The sequence below is a fragment of the Oryx dammah genome, unplaced genomic scaffold (assembly GCF_014754425.2).
Source record: "Oryx dammah isolate SB20612 unplaced genomic scaffold, SCBI_Odam_1.1 HiC_scaffold_22, whole genome shotgun sequence".
Classification (NCBI taxonomy): Eukaryota; Metazoa; Chordata; class Mammalia; order Artiodactyla; family Bovidae; genus Oryx; species Oryx dammah.
The window spans coordinates 27,283,557-27,309,568 of record NW_024070206.1 but is presented as its reverse complement, the minus strand read 5'-3'; the positions used below and the strand labels follow the sequence as shown (position 1 = coordinate 27,309,568).

Below are 26,012 nucleotides of genomic sequence, written 5' to 3'. Positions count from 1 at the left end.
ATAATGTATAATTGATAATACCACAACAGATATTTTAAGCAGTATATATAAAACTTTGCTTTAACAAGTTCCCTAACCTTTCCACAAATGTTATCAGAGTTTTAGAAAAACACCATACAAAGAAATCAGTCTCAAGCATACAGTCCTACCTGTTTTGGCAAATTACTATTTTGCTCTTTTTCTGTTCACTGTGCTTCAAAAAGATTATATAAAACATCTCTGTAGGTCGGTTTCTCAAATTTAAATCTGCATCAGAATTACATGGGGGCCTGTAAAACCAGAGATCGCTAGCTCCCCCCTTAGAGGTTCTGCTCTGGTTCGTCTGAGATGGGGCCCAAGAATTTACTCTTCTGCCAAAGCCCTAGGTGATGCTATTGCTGCTGCTTCAGCCTCCAAACTTTAAGAATCACTGCTCTACAAAAAAAGTTTAAACAGATCATCTTTCAAGTATTTGATCTGGAATCACCAGATTAGTAAAATAAAAATACGTATGCCAGCTTCTTCGAAATGTTTGGCAAATGTCCAGCAAAAGCGTTTAATTACAGTTCACTCTCAATTATAAAAATTAAAAGGAGGTATACTTTTAAAAAATGTATATGTTACTTTGAAATTCTCTGATTTAATATTCCAGGAATTTACAAATCCTGACAACAAAATTATAAAAACTTTGAATATAACAGTTAAGATTTTTCCTATTAGAAATTAAAACTCTTTACCCAACTGATTAAAATACTAGCCTAAAATCATAATTTTACCTCTAACTAAGCCTTCTGAGAAGCCTAACAACATATCAGTTTAAAGGGTAAGATTCACTTTAGTAGACACGTTACCCTCACAATCTGGGTGTGCTGCCGCTCCACGGCAAGGTGGAGGGCCGTCTGCTGGTTCACATTCTGGATGTCCAGGTTTGCGTTCCCCTGAAAGAAGAACAAGGCTCACAGTTGAACGGTGACGAGAGGGAAGCACATAATCTAACTCTCTCTGCGGAAGCCATGACACTGGCTGCTGCTGAGCACGCCCCTCCAAGGGCGAGACCTTGTGCTCTATGGCAACAGATGTGGCTAGCAGGAAGTGGTGGGACAGCAAGCTTTCTGAAACAGAACGGCACATTTAAAACTATCTTTACTGTGGTGACTCCACCTAAGGACAGTTACAGGACAAAGGACAATACAGAGTCAAACACGGCTCCCTCTGAATCTCCATTACAGAGCCACCGACATAATCAGCTCGTTTTAAGTAAGTACTTCCTGAAAATGTATCAATGAGTCCTCATATTGTATTTGTAAATTCAGAAGACCTAGAATGTTAAAGTAGGTCTGAGAAAAAAACAACAAAGTTAGAGGACTTACTCCAACTGAGTAACTGATTGCAGTTACTGATTACTATAGTTACTAGTTATTACTTCAGTTCAGTTACTGATTACTATACAGCAACAGTAACCAAGACAGTGGGCTTCCCTAGCAGCTCAGCTGATAAAGAATCAGCCTGCAATGCAGGAGATCCCAGTTCGATTCCTGGGTCAGGAAGATCCCCTGGAGAAGGGATAGGCTACCTATTCCAGTATTCTTTGGGTTCCCTAATGGCTCAGCTGGTAAAGAATCTGCCAGCAATGGAGGAGACCCAGGTTCAATCCCTGGGTTGGGAAGATCCCCTGGAGAAGTGCATGGTAACTCACTCCAGTATTCTTGCCTGGAGAATTTCCATGGACAAGAGGAGACTGGTGGGCTACAGTCCATGGGGTTGCAAAGAGTCGGACACAACTGAGCGACTAAGCACAACCAAGACAGTGTGGTACTGGCTTAGGTCAGTAGTTTGGATTTAGGATGAAAAGGAATTTATCATAGTTAACAACACTTCTAAGAGAATTAACTTTAATAATAAAGGCTTATAATGGCAGGAGAAAGGCAGTTTAGCTTTTGAACTGTTTCTTTCTTTAAATGTCTTTGTACAGACTGTCCATCTTATGATCTAAGACCCAATTACACATAATGTACTATCTACTAAATTTCCCTGCCATTTCATCTTCTTAACCAGACTGTAAGTCCCTTGAAGTCAGGAGTCACAGATAATTCTTTGGAAATTTTACTGCTTCTCTATGGCATGTTTGTCTGAAGCATTTAAAAATTTTGCTGGATATACCAAAATATCATAAAATTGCAATCAATAGGTTCCCCTCAAAATCTGAGCTCATAAAAATGTAGAGGTATTTTATTCCTAAGATAAATGAAATAACTAAGGTGAGCCTACCCTGCTATCCAGTCACAGATTCAAGGGGTCCAGCAGTTGTTGAGAACTGAGTCCCTAGCTCCTAACTGCAGGCTGGTGTCACCTGGTAGCAACTCGCCACACTGATTTAGACATCAGCATACTGGTTCGTGATGATATAGCTGAGTGACACTTCCACAACAGTGGCAGTGATTCTGGAAAATCCCTTTAAGTTGATGCCTATTTTGTTGGACCAACTCAGGAAGACTGTACAGAGAATACTGGAGGCGTGAAGGATCCACATCCACCCTACCCACACCCCCACTACTACTTCCCTCCACTGAAGCACCACTGTTAGGCAGAAGACTAAATTCATACTACAGCTGAATTTGCATCATCATGGGATTTTACTGTAATCTACTAGTAAGTAGTTCAGTTCAGTCGCTCAGTCACGTCTGACTCTTTGTGACCCCATGGGCGGCAGCACACCAGGCCTCCCTGTCCATCACCAACTCCTGCAGCTTGCTCAAACTCATATCCATCGAGGCGGTGATGCCATCCAACCATCTCATCCATAAGTAGTTGATGAAGGAATAATAAATCAATGATTAGCAATGACCCAAAATTGTTAAAAATTACTGAAATGCTTTTCCTACCTGATGCACCAACAGTTCAGCCACTTCTACATGATTATTAAGGGCAGCCAGATGCAAGGCAGTATAACCATCATCTTTCTTCTCATCCACAATCCACGGTCTTGGTAATTTAGACAGTAAAACACGCATTGCGCTGAAAGGCAAGTTTATATTAATTTGATATTTAGTTATATATTTTATTATTTTATTTATAAAAAATATTCAAAGAAACTCTTAAAATCAAATGAAAATATTCCTCTTTAAAGAAAATTATGCCCTTAAGAGACAAACAGAAATTCAACATTTCTAAATCTCAAATGCACAGCCCTTTGACATTTTAAGAGGTAAACAAATTATCACGGTTTGGAGAGTAGAATCAAAATAGAATGGCAGTGCTACAGAGGGAAATATTCTGAGAGGGGAAAAAAAACTAAAGGTGAAATATACCCTAATAAGGACATAGTTTGAATTTGTGGAATCTCTTAGGTTCAGTTAGAGTAGTATATATTAATGAAAGAGTTAATGAAGAACAACCAGGTAACAAGAGTTAATTGGGAAAAACAGTGATAATTAAGACAAATTTTATGTGGCTGGCACATTATCATGAATTCTGCAGGGTTAAAAATTTGATATATGTCATTTAGTAGTGCTAAATCTAGCTGATATCGAAACACACAAAATGGCAATCAAACATTTAAAATTTACAATATGATAACCAACTATCTCCAAAGGAAAAAAAAAAAAAAGTTATCCTAAAGAGCACCAAAGATTAAACCATAAAAGATCAGGGGAACTAATTACTGAGAAACCATGCTTTGTAAAGAAAAGGCTAGCCTACCCTCAAAAAGGAAAGTAAAAGAAAAAGCAACTTTTTTTTTTTACTATTGATCAGTAACTTCTTCTAACAAAGACTTTGTGTGGAAAACTCATAATTTGGGAAAAATCTAAAAATAATTATTTTATTTTAAAAAAATTTGGGAAAAATTTCCTTTAATATCTGTCCATTAATTGTTTTTTTTTTTTTTTTTTTTTAAGACTGACACCTGAGATAATGAACAGCTTCTATAAACAGTACTGGGCTTGGCACAGACAACACTGATATATGAATTAGATATTATGTTCCCCCACACCTAAAAAGGGCAGTAAAGGCAGAAAAGCTTCAAAATTGTATCAATAGAGTATAAAAGGGCAAGAAGTTAACAGTAAGATACATATTGGGATAGATTTTCCTATGGGGACACACAGGAGAGAAAAATCTTAATCAGAAATATTTGAAATGTATGGAGAAACAGTCTGAAGATGTAAAATAAGAACGCGTGTAAAAGAAACTGTTAAGTCTCTAAATAATGAAACTAAGACCTAATGTGATACATAACATGTTTCCTTAATGGCAGTGGTCCATGAATCCCACGTAGGAAGTCCAAGACATCTGAGAACATGCTTTAAAGAATCCATGAAACTCTAAAATTGTACTCATATCTGGAAGTTTATAGCTTTTATCAGATTTTCAAACTGGTTAATGACCCAAGGCATACTGAGAATCAAAACTTAAGACAGCCTTCAGTCGTTGTTACTAAAGTTAAAATCACTGACCATGAATGACAGACTTCTTTGGAAATCTGTGGAAGGCCAGGAACCATTCCCTCCCCAAAAAATGCACATAAAAATCTTTACATATAATTTTGAGGAAATTCAAGTTCCATTCATGGACCTCATACAAAGCTGAAGATTCTTGCTTTAGTTCATTTTCAATAACTGTAAGGACTTTAAACTTCCCCATTCAGTGGATTAAAATATAATACTACAAATTATGTAGATTTTTGACTCCAGTTCATAACAGGGAAAAGTATACGGCACAACAATATACTACCAAGTGTTTGGATTTTGCATAATCATGAGGCTGAAGTCATACATTACCTACTACCTTACACAGTTGACCTTGTGAGAAAGAGAATTTATAGCTTCATGACTCTTTTGGAGAGTTTTGAAGATACAAGTATTAAATCATGTGAAAAAAGTTGTATTAGAGACAAAATGTAATCATTAAAAATAATAAGGTAAAGATATGGGGGGGGGGTGTTTTTTTTGGGTTTTTATTGTGGTTGTGCCCCATGGTACTAGAGATGAATCATGGTAATTTTTGATTTCCCATAGAAAGTGTTATATTGGCAAATAAGGTGAATATACCAGATAATAATTAAGTAAATAAAACAGATAATTATGGAAAAAGAGATTTGTATAAGAGGCAATTCAGAAGTCAAATCAGGATAATACATAGATTAAAAAAAATCACCAGAACAGAATTATAAGTAAAAAGATAAAAACCATTGTCTTTTTCTTTTTTTTTTTTTTCCAGAAAATAACAATTGGTTAAAAAGAAAGTGAAGAATTATTCTCTGTGAAGCCTGGAAAAAGAATGAGAAAAATAATCTATTAGTGTATCACCAGCTTTATCTGTAGAAAAAGTTCTGTGACGAGAACCCCAGCACTCAAATTTACCCTCCAAAAGAATCACGAGAATTCTATCAGTTTTCAGTACATCGTCATATGAAAAATAATTTGACATTTTTATTAATGTTAGTGTTAGTCATCTCTATGGGCCTATAAAGTCATATGAAAAGAGTACTATAAGAACTAAATGAGATAAGGTAATATAATGTTCTAGTATAATCTAAAGCTCTTCAATATAATAGTATTATTACAGTTCTAAGTTTATAGACCTATCAAGTATACAATACAAATTTCCCTTTTTCTCCTTCCCAAGAATTCTTCCTGTATTCTTGATTTTGGTTATTCTTATTATCATTTAACCAGCCACCCAAGTCAGAAATATAGGAATCATTCTAGACCCTCTCCTCCCTTCCCACTCCTGCATTCAATTTGTTCTACTGACTTTCCCTTTTAAAACTAAACTATTATTTCCTATATAATATCTTTTATATAGACTTTCATTATCTTTCCTCTGAACATCTGTAACAGCCCCCTTCCAAATCTAGCCCTTATACCCCTTTCACACAAATTTACCCATTTCACAATTTTCACAAATTCAAAGTCATCGGCATTCAAATAAAAAAAGGCTCCCTTTCACATAACTAAATCTTTTTAAGACTGGTCTTGATAAAATTTATTCTGAAATATACTTTTGTTTTAATATACTTTTAAAAGAATATAACACTAAACTTACCTTATGATAACTGAATTATAACAAAATCAACTCCTGATTAAATGCTATAAGTTTTGGAGAAATACTGCAGATAGCCCAAATCAAAATTAATGCAAAAGTCAACAGCTAGCTAGGAGTGGTCAGATTAGTTTTTGGTTTTGCCATTTTTAAATAAACTTTTAGATTTTAGATTTACAGAAAATTGTGAAGACAGTATAGAGAGTTCCTCACCCCTGCTGTTAATACTGTACATTAGGATGATACATTTGTTATGCTGGAAGAAGCACAAGCTGGAATCAAGATTGCCGGGAGAAATAGCAATAACCTCAGATATGCAGATGACACCATCCTTATGGCAGAAAGTGAAGAGGAACTAAAAAGCCTCTTGATGACAGTGAAAGAGGAGAGTGAAAAGGTTGGCTTAAAGCTCAACATTCAGAAAACTAAGATCATGGATGGCATCTGGTCCCATCACTTCATGGGAAATAGATGGGGAAACAGTGGAAACAGTGTCAGACTATTTTTGGGGGCTCCAAAATCACTGCAGATGGTGACTGCAGCCATGAAATTAAAAGACGCTTACTCCTCGGAAGGAAAGTGATGACCAGCCTAGATAGCATATTGAAAAGCAGAGATATCACTTTGCCAACAAAGGTCCGTCTAGTCAAGGCTATGGTTTTTCCAGTAGTCATGTATGGATGTGAGAGTTGGACTGTGAAGAAAGCTGAGCACCGAAGAATTGATGCTTTTGAACTGTGGTGTTGGAGAAGACTCTTGAGAGTCCCTTGGACTGCAAGGAGATCCAACCAGTCCATTCTGAAGGAGATCAGCCCTGGGTGTTCTTTGGAAGGAATGATGCTAAAGCTGAAACTCCAGTACTCTGGCCACCTCATGAGAAGAGTTGACTCATTGGGAAAGACTCTGATGCTGGGAGGGATTGGGGGCAGGAGGAGAAGGGGACGACAGAGGATAAGATGGCTGGATGGCATCACCGACTCGATGGACGTGAGTTTGAGTGAACTCTGGGAGTTAGTGATGAACAGGGAGGCCTGGCGTGCTGTGATTCATGGGGTTGCAAAGAGTCGAACACGACTGAGTTACTGAACTGAACTGAACTGACAGTTATTAACTGAAGACCATACTTCACTCCAATTTCCTTAGTTTTACCTAACATACTTTTTCTGCTCCAGAATACCACATTACACTTAGCTCTCATGGCTCCCGAGACTCCCTTTCACTGTGACAGTTTCTTAGACCTTCCCTGTTTTTGATGTTGACAGTGTTGAGGAGTGCTAATCAGTTATTTTATAGAATGCTCCTTGCTTGTAGTTTGTCTGATGTTTTCTGATGATTACAACCGGGATTATGAGTTTTGAGGAGGAGGTCTCAGAGACAGTGCCATTTCATCACATCAAGGGTGCACACTATCAACATGACTTACCTGTCAATGTTTACCACGGCCATCTGGTTGAGGTAGCATCTGTCCACCTTCTCCACTGTTGAGTTGCTGTTTTGCTCCCTTTCTCTACTACAGAATAATAAGCTACACTCTTTGGAAGGAAGTCACTACAGGTAGCCTACTCTTAACAGGTGAAAAGTTATATTCCACTTCCTTGAAGATAGAGTATTCACATCAATGATCTGGAATTCTTCTATACTGGAGATTTGGGGTAGCTTAATTTTAAGAGCAATCTATAACCTTCTCATCTTAATAAGAAAGCTGCCAATTAATGTTAGTTCTTGACCTACTGCCTTCACAAAAAGCAAACAAAAACAACACAACACCTCAAGAGAAGTCAATCTTTGGGCCCAGCCTGCAGTATAAGCTAAGAGAAAAAAAAGAACAGTCTCTGGTCCCCTCCCCTTCGTGTCCAGAGCAGTTCTGAATGGTCTGTCTCCTTTCCTCCTGTGGGGCAATCTGAGGACCCCACAATATAACCAACGAAGGTCAGCTGTTCCCCACAGCACCTCAGCTAATTAAGATGATTCTGTTGTTATGCTGCAAGCACTGAAGCCCTTAGAGTTATTGGGATAAGGATGTTACCAGTTCAATAAATCAATAATTTTACTAAGCCAACAGACTCTCACTGGTGGAGCACTGTATGAAGATACTTTCCCCAAAGTTCAAACACTCTTCTTTATTTCTCAATCTGGTTGTTTTCCAAAAGGTTAAGGACATGGATGGTTTAAGGATAAGATCTTACTACCAGTTAAGCAGGCATTTGTGAATAGTGCCAAAGAAGCATTAAGTTCCGGAACAACTAATAGTGGTGCCGAGCATAATCCTTGGCACATGGTAATACTCAAACGTTTGCTGAATGATGAACAAATGAGTTCTAAGAAGCAGAGGGGACAAGCAGCTGTCTGCACTGGTATGTAACAGTCAAATGGCAATGGCTCCATTTTTAGGACCTGCCATGCTTTGCAATCTTTCTTCAGAGATGGGCAACATTTTTCCAAGCAAACCACAGTAGCTAAGCTGAGGAGGCCTTACATATTAGTATTACTGAATGTAAAAAAGACATTGAAATAATAGCACATATTAGGGGTTCAATAAATTCTGAACATTGAACAATCCCTCAAATATAACTTAAGCATGTTAGTACAGAATCCATAAGGGAACCTGCCAAGAAAGTTGATAAATTTCAAGCAGAAGTCCTGTAGGCCATGCTAAGAGCAGGTTAATATGTAACAGTTTGAACACATCTTTATTCAATACACACCCACCCCTATCTAAATGGATGGAGACAAGAATGCTATCTGTAATAATCATTCTAGCAAATGAATATGGACAGTTTTTATTTTCTTTCATCTATTTAAAGGGATAAACAGACATGACTCAAATGTTAAATTTTAATTTTTTGGTGTGCTTAATTTTGTTCCCCACAAACTTGTTTTTGGATAGATACCGTAATTAAAAGGTTCATTAATTTAGCTTGAATTCATTAACTAGGAATTTGGTAATGCAGTAGAAATTAGCTCAAAATGACAGATATGCAATGACAATACAGGCTGCAGGAGCATTGTACAGGTGAGGACTCGATCATTCTTAAAATAGGACAACTAAAATGATCTCTTCTACACTGTCAGCCAGGGAAGCCATTTTACTCATCTTTATTCCCTCTGTGTGCACCTAGTATGAGGTGCTCAAAGTTTAGTTGAATGAAACAAAGGAAGAAACAATCAAACGAACAGTCATTCTTCTCAGCATACTGGGGCCAAGAATGCTCAACATGCTACATTTCTGGTATAGGTTCTGGTCCCCTAGAGTCCAGGCCCTAACTGCTTGCATTATTACAAACCACAGCAGTGGCAGGAACAGGGGTAAAGATCTAAGTCTGAAGCCAAACCACCTGGGCTCACATTCTGGTACCAGCAAACAAAAGGGCTGGTGACTTGAGCAGGGTGCTTACCTTCTATGCCTCAGTTTCCTCACCTATAAAATGTGTAAAAAATCACAAGTCCTATTTCATAGGACTGTTACGGGGATTTTAAAGGCCTTAGAAAAGTGCCTGTCCTTTCATACACTATATAACTGTTTGCTTGAGAGGTGGGAAAGGAGGACTTTCACTGCTACAAAATGGTCAGGAAATATGAGGTAGTTTAAAAATTTGAAAATTCACCTATCTTGTACTCTGATATGCATCATCTTCTCACAATGTGTCTAAAATTACTTCAATATCTAGGAAAGCTGGCTCTATAAAACTGCCCAAATATCTATAGAAGCATGCTTTATGTCACTGTTTTAAAACAGCCATTCAGAATAATTAAACTGCTATGTTATAAAAAATGCTAAAGACAAAAAGGATGCCAAGAATGAATTTCCCTTGTAGGAGAATGAGCTCAGAAAACTGCTAAGTTTTTTTGGTTCTTAACTGAATCAATGGATGTGAGAGTTGGACTATAAAGAAAGCTGACTGCTTAAGAATTGATGCTTTTGAACTGTGGTGTTGGAGAAGACTCTTGAGACCCCTGGACTGCAAGGAGATCCAACCAGTCCATCCTAAAGGAAATCAGCCCTGAATGTTCATTGGAAGGACTGATGCTCAAGCTGAAACTCCAATATGTTGGCCACGTGATGAGAACTGACTCGTTGGGAAAGACCCTGATGCTGGGAAAGATCGAAGGCAGGAGAAGGGGACGACAGAGGATGAGATGGTTGGATGGCACCACCGAGTCAGTGGACATGAGTTTGAATAAACTTAGGGAGTTGGTGATGGACAGGGAAGCCTGGTGTGCTGCAGTCCATGGGGTCGCAAAGAGTCCCACACGACTGAACGACTGAACTGAACCAAATCAATACTTAAGAGACTATATATGAATTAAGAACAAGGTATAATTGGCTTTTCCTAGGCATTCTTAGGTTTGTTAGATCTTAAATGGTACCACCATAGGTTTGCAGAATTTGATGTTAAATTTTTTTTTCTCCTTGGTTAAAAAATAAACCTCAAGGTTAAAATTTATGGTGATAACGCTATTAAAGTTTAGAACAAAAGTATTTTTCCCCTACAACATGTGTTATGTGACAAAGTTACAGAAGGGCTTCCCTGGTGGCACAGCAGTAAAGAATTCATCTGCAATACAGGAGACACGGGTTCGATCCCTGGATCAGGAAGATCCCCTGGAGAAGGAAATGGCAACCTACTCCAGTATACTTGCCAGGAAATCCCATGGACAGGACGTCTGGCAGGCTACAATCCACTGGGTCACAAAAGTCGGACTTTATGACTGAACACCAACAAGTTACAGAAAGGTTAATGACTATTTTGAGTCTGTAATAAAGTGTGAAATGATCATGCCTAAATGCTATTTCAGAAAAGTAAAGCGGAACAGCAATGTAGAAAGGAGAAAAAAACCACTTCATATTTGAAAATAAAGTAGAATTTAATCAATGCATTATAATAGTTATATAATTATACAAAGTGTCGATAGAAAAGTAACACAATTACTAAAAAGCATACCAGACCCTGTTTCTTACCTAAGCACTACTAAAAAAATGTATTAAAACTGACACTGAATTAAATGTTTTTTTAATTTAAAAGTTTTAAGTAGCATTTCCAAGATTTCATTTACACATTCCTCCTTTCCTCCTGAGTGATCTCTTCACCTTCAATACAATGGTTCTACTACCCTTTCTACATATTTTTCCATTCAATTATTATTTATTAAATTTAAAAAGACTATATAGCAACGGCAAGCTCTAAAGGTAATGCTACAAAATCCCTTCAGGCCTAGAGCTATGCAAAATATCATTGTCCTGATTTTTTTCTGTTTACTGATTTAAAAAAACAGGTTATGAAATATATTTTGGCAGCAGAGGGACTTTACTTGTCCCATATCTGTCCAAAGCCCGTCTTGCTACTAGCCAGGGTAATATTTTTTCTCTTTCCTTTTTTCGCTGCAGTGCTTCTAAGTATAGTGGCAGCCGCATCAGGCTTTCCTAGCCTCAGCGCAAGCTCAGTGTAAATCTGGGATGTGTAAGTGGAAACATGAGAGACCGCTTTATTTGGCAGTGCTTTGAAAAAAAAAAATGCAGGACAAATGGCAAGGCAGTGTTTGGACCGCAGGATGAACAATCAATAGGCAGAAAGCAAGATAGAGGCTTCCTCAGCTTTTGGATCGACAATCGACAGCTGAGAGACTATTTTTTGCTATGGTTGACTAAATATGGTCAGGGAAGAGAGAGGCACAAGAGAGCCTGTTTGCCTGGGAGTGCATGTTTCAAATGCTTAGCTGCCTATAAAGCTGTAACAGTTCAGCCTGTGGCCACTGAGGGAAGAATATAAATTAACCTCTGTAGTGACCATGTGGAAGTCCTGACCTTGCTTGCAGACTTGACCTCTGGATATGACAAGGTAGCTTCAATACAGATCTACCATCTAATCCTGCCAACTAAAAACAAACAAACAAAAATTCCACAGCAAGAAAGATGCAGACTATTTCCTGAGAAGTCAGAAGACCCCAATGTCCTCTGGTGGGCAAAGGAAACAGGGTGAATGTTTACAGTTATTTGGTGGGGGGGAGTGAGGTGTGTTTTGGTTTTTGCTGGGTTTGTGTGTGTGTCTCTTTTTTAGATTGTAAAAGTAACCTCCTCTGCAACTTTTTCCCCATTTCTGAAGCATTCCATCTGAGCAATTAGTGAGGTGCATTTTCTTGGGCGTTGAAGCAACCTTTCCCGGTTGCTTCACTTTCTATACACCAGAGACAAGGTACTCATATCCATTCAATACCAGTAATAGGACATTCCAAATCAAATGGCCAACGCTGACTCAATTTTATTGAAGTTTTTTTCTTTTTTTCCTCCTTAAGCATAAAGAAAGGGAGAGGGAAAAGATGGCTGATATACTTTGTTTGTTCACTTGTTTTTCAAATTTATCTTAAAAGGTGGGGTCCTGTGTTCACTGATACTTCCCCTTTACTTCCCCCGGCTCATGAAAAGAAGCGCTGATTCAGCAAAAAGAGTCAACAGCCGATCAAGAAGAGATGGCTGCTGCTGGCGTGACTCTGGGTCATTCTCTCTCTCCCTGCTCATGACACTAAGCTTACAGGTAACACAGCACCACAGGACAATACTTTAATGGAGGCTTATGGTTTTCTGCATGCTTACCTATTAACGACTCAATACATGCTTTTACTGTTAAATTCTACCTGGGCATAGCTGTTTCACAGTTCAAGCAGAGACCTTATGCAGTGTAAAAAGGAATGCTGTTCAAATATCATGACAGATGACTCAATGTCAAACCTGTACAAGTCCATTCCTGTCTTTTACATTATTAAAGAGTCAGTCTTTACTGTTTCAGATTAGTAGTAATTCTGTATCCCTAGGAAATGGCCACCTGCCTTCAGAACATACTATCTTTTAAAAACTATTAACTCTTTCAAGGTTTAGTGAACCAAGAAACTTGGGAGATCACAAAATGCTTTTCAATGCTTCCTCTGATAGCTGGGCACAAAATTAAACCAGCATATGGATGGTGAAATTCAAATGCTGCATTGCTGAAACTGCTGTAGTACTGGACCATCTCCTGCTACGTGGTCCTCGGCTCTCTATGAGCTACATTCACTTCTTACAATGGGCTGCAGGAATTCTACTTTCCGTGTCTTTTATACCCCCTCCTCTCTCAGATCTGAAATTTTCTTATGGTCTTCTTATAAATTAACTTCTTAATGCCACAATAATAAAAGGTAACTCACCAACTATAATTTGTTTTCATGCTAAAGGATCAAGCTAAAACCCAACTGCTTACTAGCTAATTCCTCTCAGTTCTTTTAAGTGTGACTTTGGAAAACTTGATTGTTCTGGTACTTATCCTTCATACTAAAAAAAAAAAAAAAAAAAGTATCAGAACCACTCAACTCACCAAAATTAGATATTAATTCCTTTATTTAAATTTATATTTAACCCAGACAGGACCACCAAACTGAAAAAATCAGGTAAGTAACTAATAACAAAGGAACAACACAGAGGTTTTCAAATGATCATGAGTTCTTATCTGTGATGTTAAAAACAAAACTAACAAAAAAAAAATTATCATTAAAAAAAGTTCAGTTCATTCATACTCTAAAAAGATCCAGTTTTTCTCCTTGTTTTTTCAACTTTAGAGTCAACATCAGAAGTAGTACTAATTGGTTAATTATTAAGTCTTTAATAAGATATCTTGCTGGTAAAAAGAACATGCACCAAATTATTTATTGTCTACTTGTAGGTTCTAGAAGCAAACTACAAAATAAGAAAATATTTTCTCTGAAGACTATGAAGAAACACTAGGCTGATCTTACCAATTTCTCAAGTACACTCTGTAAATTCCCACTGATTCAATGGATCTCTCTCAAAAAGAACCAAACCAGGACAAAGTTCAACAGATAACTGGTCAACGTTTAGAAGTGTATATCCACCAAGAACAAGGAACCATAAACAGCACTAACGCCATGCCTCAGGTAAATCTGTTATAAAGTTTAGTCTTTGATATCTCTGCAAATGATCTACCACTGCTCTCCATCAGTAAGCTGAAAGTTTTACTAAAAAATGGGAAAATAAAACATTTCATGTTTTTACAGCTAACAACTTAGTAATACCTACTCAGAGTACATACTTCTTTATGTACCCATATGAACATACAATGCTATGGAATGTAAAGAAGTATGTATTTTTGGTAGGCAATAAACCACCAAGAGGAAACTAGACTGCAGCTATGTGAATGACCTTCATATGTTAAATTAACCTATCAAAGAGGTGACCTTTGGCAATACTAACACCAGAAAATGTACCTACTTCTTTCAGATGGAAACTAAATGTTGCTGACTTATATTTCATGAGGAAAAAAGTTCTACTGAAGTAGATTTAAAATTAACATGGAATTCCTTTTAAATCTTTTAAGTTTAAAGCATACTACATTTTACATTTTTAAATTAAGTACTCACATGATTAAAATTTGAATACAAAAGAGAAAACAGTGATATTAGTACAAAAAAATGATACACATGACCCATTTTCTGTCTCCACAATTTGATTTTAATTTAAATGTATCATATTAGTAGGGCTGACATTTAACAAAAGCTGACTTCATTTGCATTTCAACAGCTATTCTTCATATTTTGACATGAAGAATAATTATAATTAACAATGTAATTATAATTTAACAATATTAGAAGAATTCCTGAAGCAAGTTTTGGTATTTTAAGTTTTCTTTCTGAAAGCTACAGACATAGTTATAATTTTAAAAGACTATCTTTTCAAGTAAAATTCTGCTCTCAAAGAAAAGAAAGTGGTCCCTGTCCTTCTCCCTAATCCAGTTTCCACTTTCAATGCTATGTAAGTACTTAGTTTAAATCAAGACATATGATTTATTCAAGAAAAATGATAAAATTCTGGGAAAAAGGTGTAAATCAATAGGGCACACTGGTCACAGACTGCCAAATATTAAAGTAAATTAATTTATTATCTATACTATCCTTAAATTTGCTTTCTCCAAAGAGAGCACATAAAATGAAACACTGCAATCATGAAACCAATTTATCCAGAAAGAATAACCATCTTTTATTGGTACTAGGCAAATACAATTCAATTTTTTATAAACATGATAGCCTACTGTTTATAGTATGCTAGAGATATTAAAATACATTTTATATTTTATGTAAAATTTATTTTGTACAGTATATACTTATATATTGATAAATATTATAAATGATAAAGCTCTTAGCAACAATTTATAAGTAGTACCTATTTTAAGCTACTATAATAGATTTACAAAAGAAATATTAATATTCATATATTCTAATCACTTCTTTTGATTAGAGTATTCAGACATGTCATCCCATGTCTAAATTTTTTGTCACAGTTGAATACAAACGGCCATAAGATTATCCATGAATTGTTAATTTTCTGTTTAATAAGACAGCTAGATAATTGTCAAAAGGTGATTTTCATTTAATCAGATTAAAATGGAGAGAATGACTTACATACAAGCATAGAAGTTATAGAATATTTATTGTAAATTATAAAAAGTTCATTAATTTAAAAATTTTACATTTTCATAGAAAAAAAATCAGTTCAAAGTTTAACTCACTCAAGAATAGACCTTCTTCCTCATTACCCACAAAAAGGATGGCAAAGCTTCATATTCCATTCATTAAGTTTAACTACACACGCCCGAAACATCAAAAACTGACAATATACACCTCAAAAGTAGAGGTTCCTGTATGAAATTACTCAAAGGGTATTACTATGTCTATGCTTTATAAGAAGCAATTATATTTACCATTCTATGGGTATAAAAGCTTTTAATAATTATTTTAAAATATTCCAGCAACTAAGAATCTTGTTGCTACAATATTAAGAGCTTACAAACCTTAGAAAATGACAGTATCTATTATTCATTTGAAAAAGTATAATTATACACTGATTCTAGTGCTTACAAGTTAAACTTAACATATCTAAGAGTATTTTCAATCACTCTAAAATGTCACATCTATCACTTAGATCAGCTGTTCATTTTTAACTTAGTACATATTAAACTCTGGGCATCTGCTGACACTGTTGTAACTCAAACATTTCAACTGTCTCTCTGACAGGGATAACAGATGCTGACATTATCAAATGCTGTACTATTTTTTTTTTCCCCTGGCCTCTCTTGCCCCGATATGGCCAGTATATGAAACTGAACTGCCATCCAAAGCACACTTGAGCAACTGGATCTGCTAAACAGCTCCCATATAACTAGTAAAAATAGAAGTCAGTTTTATTGCTATCTTCAGCACTTAAGTCCAGGCAATTTAACACCTGTTTCTTTTCTATCAGAATAAATGATGGAAATAATTGTAGTTACATTAATTTCACCAGCAGCATGATACCCTTCAGCCAACAGATGCGGGATATACAAGTAATACGAGAAGTGTTTGAATATTGCCTGAATTAGTGTTGACCTTCTCCCAGTTTGGTTCAAAACACATAACTATTTCTTTACTGTTTATATTTCAGTGAGGGCACTTACCTTCCAGGCAAACTATCACTGTTCAAAGTTTTATTTTAAAAAGGTATTTTCAGAAGACATCCCTTCTCAATACTGCAATTCCCTTTTAACAAAAACTTGCTGTACTAAGTTTTAATGGTAATTTTCATACTCAAATTCATGATTATTGCTAACCACAATGTATTATTAAGCACATAATGAGAAGTAACCAGCAATCTGTACCCGAAATGACAGAGAATTCAGTCAAGAACTAGACTTTTAAAAGAGTTCAATTATTAACCTATGGTTAGTGACACTACATAAGCAAAAAGAAAGAAAAATAAGCTATCATGCATGGCAGTTCCTTCAACACAAGTCTAAGCAATACACTGAAAACACATGCGATCTATTTATAAACCAAAGGGTACCAGAAGTACTTTTCTTAAGGCCATTCATCCTTCGCCCCCTGTCAGCAACTTGCTGTTAGTCCTTAAGTATTATGCTAAAAAAAGAAGTGGCAGTAGAAAAGTGTGACTGACTAGCAGTACTCTACCCTAACCTATTTCACCTGCTTATTTGGTTTACTGCTCAAAGATAAATAGAAAACATTACTCTGATACACATCAAGGTCTATATGCTCTTTTTAAGTGGTGCTGCTTTTGAAACAGGTCACTGTCTATATTTAAGAATTCAGCAAAGGTGTTAAAAACAAAGATGTACATTGGTAACTCCTTAATGCACTAACAACGTGCTAAAGGGTAAAGACTTCTGCACGACTGGAGTGGGAAACAGCAGGAAAAGTGCCTTCAGAAACTAAAGTTTGACAATCCATGGCTGAAATACTGATACAAGATTCTCTTAACATTTGAGGAAGGACCATAATCATAATTTTACAAATAAAAAAATTTCAACTGTTTTAGGTCCCCAGCTAGCAGCACGGCAATGCTTTGCTAGAGCTGGTAAAATGGAACCAAATCGCCTCTTCAATGGATTTGGTCCCCTTCAACCAGCTGTAGCTATGCATTGATTACTACAGGACAGCCAGCATTTTCATTTATCATTATCAATCACATGTCAACTAATTTCAACTCATTTAAATTATTCAGATTATGGTTTAAATTAAATAATTTGTAACTGTTAATTCTACTTGAAAGAGCTATAATAGTATATGATGTTAATAAACAGTTTGGTGAAAAAACTGTGTGAATGATATAAGGCTTTCAAATAAAATTATTTTATTCATTTATGGTCTCTGTATTAAATTTCTTGTCCTTCAGAAATGAAATGATATTGAAATGCAGACTGTGCCACAAAATTAAAAAAAAAAAAAAAAAAACACTTCTTTCAAAGGAAGAAAATATCTGCGAAGGTCACCCGAAACCGTAACAGGAATGCCACAGTGTGGACATGCACTATTTTAAATTAATGAAAAGTGTAACATTATATGGGTTTCCCTGGTGGCTCAGCTGGTAAAGAATCCGCCTGCAATGAGGGAGACCTGGATTTGAATGGGTTGGGAAGATCCCCCGGAGAAGGGAAAAGCTACCCACTACAGTATTCTGGCCTGGAGAATTCTATGGACTGTATGCGTAGTCCATGGGGTCACAAAAAGTCGAACACAACTGAGTGACTTTCACTTCACTTCATAACATTATATAAAACAAAACTCCAGAAACGCTGAGTCACTATCTTTCATATGATTAGCAATTAATTGACTGGTATTTATCAGAACATTGATAGGTAAGGTGGAAAAGGAGACAGTGACGCTGCAGAGCATTTGGCGGACAGACTTAAACAGTAAGTATGTAATTCTTCTGATACTGAACCAGAAGACTTTAATCCTCAAAAAAGGAACAAAATACTAAGCATTGCTACCTTTTACTTATATAGATATTTCAACTCTCCAAACCTGTTTCCTCAGTTGCAAAATGAGAAGACCTTTTTCCTCTTAATTCTGAGTTTAAATGATTCCTTCTGTCTTATGACTTCACTGGTTAGTACCAGGAAAGAAAAGTCAATTTTAAGAATAAGAAATCTGATATTTAAAAAAAAACTCAAAATAACCCAGCTTACAATTACAACAAATAAATAACTTGCATCATCTCATACTCTTTCATGTTCAATTAAAATCATCCTTTATCTGGCAATCTATAGTCACAACTGCATAAAATGTCTTTAAGCAAATAGGAATTAAGAAGTCATATACCTTTAACTAAAACACCACTTTGTTGTACAATGAAAGTGTTTATTTTTTTCCCTTTTTTTATGTCACCTGACACCAATTATCTAGTTGGAGGAGTTCTCAAGAATTAAAGAAACAGAAGTAGTATTTTTCCCCCCTCCTTGGTTTAACATTATTAAATATACTAGCCTGCTCTCAATGTGCTCAATAAAGTTAAACAATTCAAAATATTTAAAAGTTACTCATCTCCTAAACACTTTAGTTTTTAATCTACCTTAAGCTTTATAACTTAAAAATATTATATAACCTAAATTAAATTCCCTCAAAAAAATCTTTTTGCCAATTCTAACTTGAAATACTTGCTCTGTATGAACTCCTGACAATTTCTCTACATAATTTTTATTTTAATTGATTATATACTCTTGTGATATCTAACACTGTCCTGTCAAATTAAGACTAACATGTATTGAGTCCTCACCTATGGGACTTCCCCGGTGGCTCAGAGGTTAAAGTGTCTGCCTGGAATGCAGGAGACCCGGGTTTGATCCCTAGGTCGGGAAGATCCCTTGGAGGAGGAAATGGCAACCCACTCCAGTACTCTTGCCTGGAGAATCCCATGGAGGAGCCTGGTAGGCTACTAGTCCATGTCCTGTCAAATTAAGACTAACATGTATTGAGTCCTCCCCTGTAGTCAAGGCATTATGAGATACACACAAATATTTATGCCCAAAATTTTAACAGAAAGAAACATTAAAATGCACATACTATAAGGGATAGCACAAAGAAGATAACTGCAGAAAACAAGAACACAGAACAAGGAAGTATAGGGCAAACAGAAAATAATTTCAAAGATGAAATCTAAGACCTCAGAGAGAAAGTCAGTTAAGGGCATCTTAAAGAAAGAAAGTGCTTAATCAATGAAGAAGAAAAGCAGAAACTTTTAGGGAGAGAGAGTAGTACAGTATAGCTGAAGGTCTAGGTGGGCAGAGAGGTGGGAGGTAAACTTAAAAGATAGGCTCATGACACACAAGTCAGCTTGATGTACTGCTATACTCTTGGTTAAATCATTCACTGTCCGTGCGTTCCAGCCTTACCTCACATACAGCCCAAAATACAGAGGAAATAATATAAGGCAGCTAAGATCAAATGATTCTAAAGTCAAAGAGACCATGCTCAAGTTCCAGCTATTCCACTAGGCAGGTGCATGACGCTGAATACAAGTATTGACAAACTTCATTTCTTTATAAGCCTCATATTCTTCATCTATAAAATTAGGATATTAACACCTGCTTCCTGCTTCAAAAAGCTGTTCAAGGGATTAAATGAGATAATGCATGTTAACTACTTGCATGTGGTAAATCTATCATCACCACCGTTTATTTGAAAGGCAGGGAACATATAATACTATTTTCTCTCCTTTGCAGTGTCAACATTAAATATCTGAAGTGTTCAAATATTTATAATTTGAAAAAAACAAATCAAGACATAACCTAAAATATGGCCATTTATTTCATCCTAGATTATATACCTATTGTTACAATACCAATAGTCAACTTCAATAAACTCCTTTTGTTCTCTGTGCTCACCCTCTAGTGGTGATCTTAGGAAGTTAAAAAAAAAAACAGCAAAAAATTATTGTAAAAGGAAACATGATGTAAAAATGCAACAGGGAACCAAAGAATAAGAAATCGTGGTGTCTACAGTTAATAATATTACATTGTATATCTGAAAGCTGCTGAGCGAATAGATCTTAAAAGTTCTTACCGTAAGAAAAAATCAGGAACTATGCATGGTGATGGATGTTAACTAGACATACTGTGGCAATCACTTCACAATATATACAAATATCAAATCATTACTTTTAACACATGATATTAATATAATAAAATGAAGTGAAGTGAATGAAGGTCACTTAGTCATGTCCAACTCTTTGCGACCCCATGGACAACACAGTCCATGGAATCCTCTAGGCCAGAATAATGGAGTGGGTAGCCATTCCCTTCTACAGGAGATCTTCCCAACCCAGGGATAGAACCCAGGTCTCCCACAGTGCAGGCACATTCTTTACTAGCTGAGCCACAAGGGAAGCCACAAGGGACATTAATATAGAGTCATATGTCAATTACATCTCAAATTTTTTTATTTAAAATTTTTAAATTATCAAAATAAACTTCCAAGTAAACATCTTCCTCAGTCAATACATGCGGCTTGATTCAACTATAAACACAAAATATCTAATGAAGAATTTTTTTCTTTAAAAGAGTTTATTTTTTATTATTATTACTATTATTATAATTATTATTTTGGGGCTTCACCACAAGGTAGTTCCCCAACCAGGAGCTGAACCCAGGCCCTTAGCTGTTAGAGCACAGAGTATTAACCACTAGATCCCTGGGGAATTCCCCAGAATTTTCCAAAATGCTTCGCAAGGTAAAATTGTTCCAAAAAATTCATTTACAGAAAGTTCTACATTAAGCAAAGCTAAGCACTTTTCTTTTCTGTGAGACTCTGCAGATCCTTTATGAATTTTATGACTTCCCAAAAGTCTTTCTCAAACTTTACCAATAAGCACTTTTTTCAGTAGACCACCTATTACCCTAACAATGGTTAGAAGACATCTGTACTAGAAGTCTATAGTTAATTATATTATCAATAAAAAATTAGGTAACTTAAAAGTTTTTTAGTCAAAGGTTTAAAAAAAATAATTACTGTACAAATAGTCAACTTGGCATAAAGAAAAGAAAAACAGATAACATGAGGTTTTGGTAAGAGGACGCCTGAGAATGATCTTGAAGACACATAAATCTCCAGGTGGAATGCATTTTAATTAAACCTTTAGAATACAAGCAAGTATTCCTAGTATTTTATACCCATATTTAACATCTATTTAAATAGTCATTTCATGATACTTGTATTAGTTTAACAAAAAAAATATATAAAACTAATCTATTTTAATGAAGACATAATTTCCTCAGATTTTAAAACAATTCAAAATATTAAAATAAGCCAAAATCATTTCTTTATAAGCATCAGAAAAAGAAAGCCCGCAACAGAAAACTATTTTTGAATTGCATAGGAAATAGTAAAAGGTGGCATCTTTACCTGGGGTTTCCTCTCAGTGCAGCGTGGTGTAGAGCGTTAAACCCATTGTTGTTCGTAATGGTAACATCTGCTCCAGCTTCTAGAAGAACTGCCAGGATGTCATCACGTTTCTTACTTATTGCATCATGAAGAGGAGTATCGCCTTCAGAATCCTTTTTTTTTTTTTTTTCAAAGTTTTAAGAGATTTTCATTAGCTCTTCTTCAATTAATTATTATATGTAAAGTTAATTCTTATAATGATCTACTAAGCAAAGAAAAACAGAAGCCATATCCAACAACCAGTAATAAAACATGCTGCGTGTTAAATTTCAAATGCAGGCAAGAAATACTAGCCTCACTATAGTAAAGAACTTTCTAGTCAATCTAGATGAACAATACAATAAACACGCTATAGTTTTCCAAAGAAAATAAAAAATAAAAACAAGGACGTATCCTCAAATACAATTAAAATTTTAATGAGATAGAAAAGCTGACCCCCACCCAACTCATTAGCTTACAATGGGCCGCTATACCACACTCCTACCATTAATGGTTACACCCTAAAATTCCATACCTATTATAAAATCAATCCTAAAACTCCATATATATTTTCTAAATCAGAAAATCTTCCAAGACTAGATTAAGGACTAGACCAACAATCTAAGATAAACTAAGCTACAAATAAAATAATTGTATTAATAAATAAATTAATAAATTTATAATAATTTAATAAATTTATAATAATTAATAAATTAATTAATAAATAATTGAAGTAACTATTATGAATTGCTGAAGCTCACTGTCACGGTCAATAAAGTTAAATCAACTCCTAGCTGATATTTTTACAAGTCCCCATCACCAACTCCTCCCATACAAAATCAATTTACTGACACTTTCTTAACAAAGGCTTCTCTAAGAAGGAATAGCTGCCAATTTTATGGCATTCTATACCTCTGGAATCATTCACTATGACTGATCATACAGAAAGGACTGATAACAAAGGAATGCTTGCCACACAAACTAGTATTGCCATCTGAAAGAATCCTGGAAATACCTGCACAATATAATTCTGTAATGGTTTTACCTGAAGACTGGGATGACAGCCAAAGTCCAGCAACGTCTTCACCACCTGAAGGTGACCTTTATTGACAGCAATATGAAGCGGTGTCTGCCTGCGCTTGTTTCTAGCGTTCAGATCGGCGCTGCCCCGGTGCAGCACTTCTATAACGGCTCCTTCATCTCCAAAAGCGGCATGGTGAACTGCTCTATCGCCATCTTTATCCTAAACAGCGGCAGTAAGTCTCGGTCAGTTAATGTTTCAGAAAGAAAAAAAAAGTGACGCTACTATAATAATCCATCAAGAACCAGATTAATGTAAGAAAAGGCCAAGAAACCAAAATTCAGAACTTCTCTTTTACTAATATTCCAGCAGAACAAGGTTAGGAGTTTTTGTTACTTCTCAACCTTAAGCCAAAAGGAACTAGCAAACTACTACAGGAAAGAGTTTAAGGATTCAACTCTTATGCCTCTCAGCAGTATTGTATCTAAAATCCCAGAAAAAAAAAACAAGCTTCTTAAAAAAAAAATATTTGTGTGTGTATATTGTTAACTTCTCTAGTAACACATTTCAGTATTTCATAATCTTAGATTTAAGATCTTCCTAACTTCCAGTCTAGATTCATTTCTGTTACAATGTTTAAGCCTATCTAGTGGTATTCCTTCTATTAAAAATGAGAACATCAATCCACTGACACTCACTGAATAAAAACAGAAACTATTTATGAAACGTACCATATATTGATGACTGTTAGAGAACTGCTACAAAAACACTTTAATGCAGGTTCCATCAATAATTTGCTTATGTTAAAAAAATAATACCTAAAAAATTAAAACCCAAATATATATGTCAAAGGGAAATACATAAGAAAAATGTAAAAAATTTGGAAAATACATACACAAACTAGAAAACAACAATTAATTTCCAGATTTTTATTCTAAATTATAAAACCTCACTTGCACAAAGACTGTAGCTTCCAGGTTTTGTTGCTTTCTTCCAAATTTATCTTAAGTATTTCAAAAAGTTTCAAACAACAAGACCTTTATTCTGTTTCTGATACTGCCACCAAAAACAAGTTGTTGAGGCCCAGCACAACAGCTCACTTCCAAAAGGTGATGTAAAGAGACCTGCAAAGGGGCCCCAAATTTAATCTAACACTGATCTTGGTCCTTTCTACCCTCTTCCTCCCCTTCGTTTCCTCCCAACCTCTAAAACCTGCTCTTGTTCCACCCTCCCCTCTACTGGCTTGACAAAACCACAGTCAACACATTCAGGACCTATCAGTCATGCTCATCTACTTCCTTTTGCTGAACCCCTAACAAGCAAGCACCAAATCTGACGGCTTTCACTCTTCAGTTTAGGCTCTGTTCTCTCTTGTCCAATTTTACATCTAAGTGATTCAGGCCTTCTTTCATTCTCATTCACCTGACCTACTGCCATAGCTCACCCAGCCTTCTTACTTCAATCAGTTCTTCATACAAAAAACAGAATTTTCTTTATAAAACACAAAATTTATGTTTAAAATTCTTTCATGTAACTCTATAAAGAACAAACCTCTTTTAAAGCCTACTTCTGTGGACCATCCCAGACTCATCTGCTGCCATCATCCCTCACACATAAAACTAACTTAACCAACTGACTTGAACCCAGATATTCATGCGCTGCTCTCAGACTTCAATGCTCTTGTTCATTACGTTATTGGCTTGAAAACACACATTCTTTAAAATTCAGTTCAGCCAACTCTTCTCTTATGAAACTGTCCCTGCCTCTCACAAAATTAGTTTAACTCTAATTTCTAATTTATTTTCAGCAAATTATGTCAACTATTTTATTATTCTCAAATATCATAAGTAACATTGCACCTCATCTTATTGTCTATAAAACTCATTCAATTAATCAAGATGCTGCTATCCTGATCATACTTAAACCTAAACAGACTATGTGGATATGGTATATTCTGCTGTGTTCTTTCATTCATTCAGTAATCATGGACTAGGTGCCCACTATGAACTCAGTGCTGTTCTGGACATAGAGAGAAAACAACAGGCAAGACAAAACTCCTGTCCTCAGTTGCCATTCTAGTGGGGTAAAGAGAACATTAAAAATGAAATATGTAAATAAAATGTAAATGCTTGGTAGGAGGAAATGCCAAGGAGAAAAGATAGCAGGGAAGAAAGACAAGACAGCCAAGCAAAGACCCCTCCCAGGGAAGGTGTGAGTAAATAGCTGAGAGAAGTGAGAAAAGGCCCTGAAGACATCTGGGGAAGAGAAGTGCGAGGAGACAGCACAGTGGCAGCAGGAAGGATGAAAGTTATGTGAATTCTGGATAAATTTCACAGAGCCAACGAGATTTAGTGATATTCCAAATAAGGAATATGGGGAAAAAAGAGGAATCAATGACAAATTTTAAGACCCAACCTGTGCAACAAAATAAAGGTGCTGTTAAGACGACTATAAAACTATGATATGGCCCCTTTAAAAATCTGACTTTTTTTGTTTGGGCAATCTCAGATTGCACTCTGCGTTCCTGCAAAAGGCACCTTAAGGACTGTTTTCTGGGTCTTATACTCATAAATCGGATCTTTTCATGTTTTTAATAGTATCAGTATTTTGGGGTAGGGGGAGTGTGTAGGGAAAGGGAAGTGGAAAAGCTTCTAGCCACAACCTGAACTAACATGGATTCCTAAGAACCATGTATGCTAATTCCTAGAGCCATTCTGGAGGTTATTATTCTGAGTCCTGATTTGTTTTCCAAAAAAGAATTTCCTTGAATTGAGTAGTCTTAATGGCACCCCACTCCAGTACTCTTGCCTGGAAAATCCCATGGAGGGAGGAATCTGGTAGGCTCCAGTCCATGGGGTCGCTAAGAGTCGGGCACTACTGAGCGACTTCCCTCTCACTTTCATGCATTGGAGAAGGAAATGGCAACCCACTCCAGTGTTCTTGCCTGGAGAATCCCAGGGACAGAGGAGCCTAGTGGGCTGCTGTCTATGGGGTCGCACAGAGTCAGACACGACTGAAGCGACTTAGCAACAAAGTCTACTTGCCAGTTCCTTTGCAGATTACAGTTAAATACAATGTTTCTACAGTTTTGTTTTCATTAACTGGATAAACAGAATCAGATAGAATTAGCATCTGGGATTTGTTCCTTGTTTTTGGTTTTTTTTTGAGAAACTGCTAGCTTTCACTGGAAAGAAAAGTGAAAGTGAAGTCGCTCAGTCATTGTCCGGCTCTTTGCGAC

The 26,012-nt window shown here is 36.0% G+C and overlaps 1 protein-coding gene and 1 long non-coding RNA gene across 3 annotated transcripts in view; one reads left to right on the top strand and one right to left on the bottom strand.

Annotated features, from left to right (window-relative positions):
- Window positions 1-26,012, bottom strand: part of MIB1 (MIB E3 ubiquitin protein ligase 1) — a 94,177-nt gene that overhangs the window by 21,805 nt on the left and 46,360 nt on the right. Inside the window, exons 11-14 of the mRNA XM_040264717.1 lie at window positions 22,799-22,996; window positions 21,736-21,887; window positions 2,862-2,994; window positions 831-917 (exon numbers count right to left, since the gene is read on the bottom strand). Of these exons, the coding sequence (XP_040120651.1) occupies window positions 831-917; window positions 2,862-2,994; window positions 21,736-21,887; window positions 22,799-22,996 (570 nt within the window). The remainder of the gene's footprint in view (window positions 1-830; window positions 918-2,861; window positions 2,995-21,735; window positions 21,888-22,798; window positions 22,997-26,012) is intronic.
- On the top strand, window positions 9,869-17,695 carry LOC120881132. 2 transcript variants are annotated; one of them, XR_005725223.1, is made up of 3 exons: window positions 9,869-11,858; window positions 12,388-12,551; window positions 13,710-17,695. It is a non-coding gene; the product is annotated as an uncharacterized LOC120881132 (long non-coding RNA). The 2 variants fall into 2 exon arrangements; XR_005725224.1 differs by having other exon boundaries at window positions 9,869-11,995.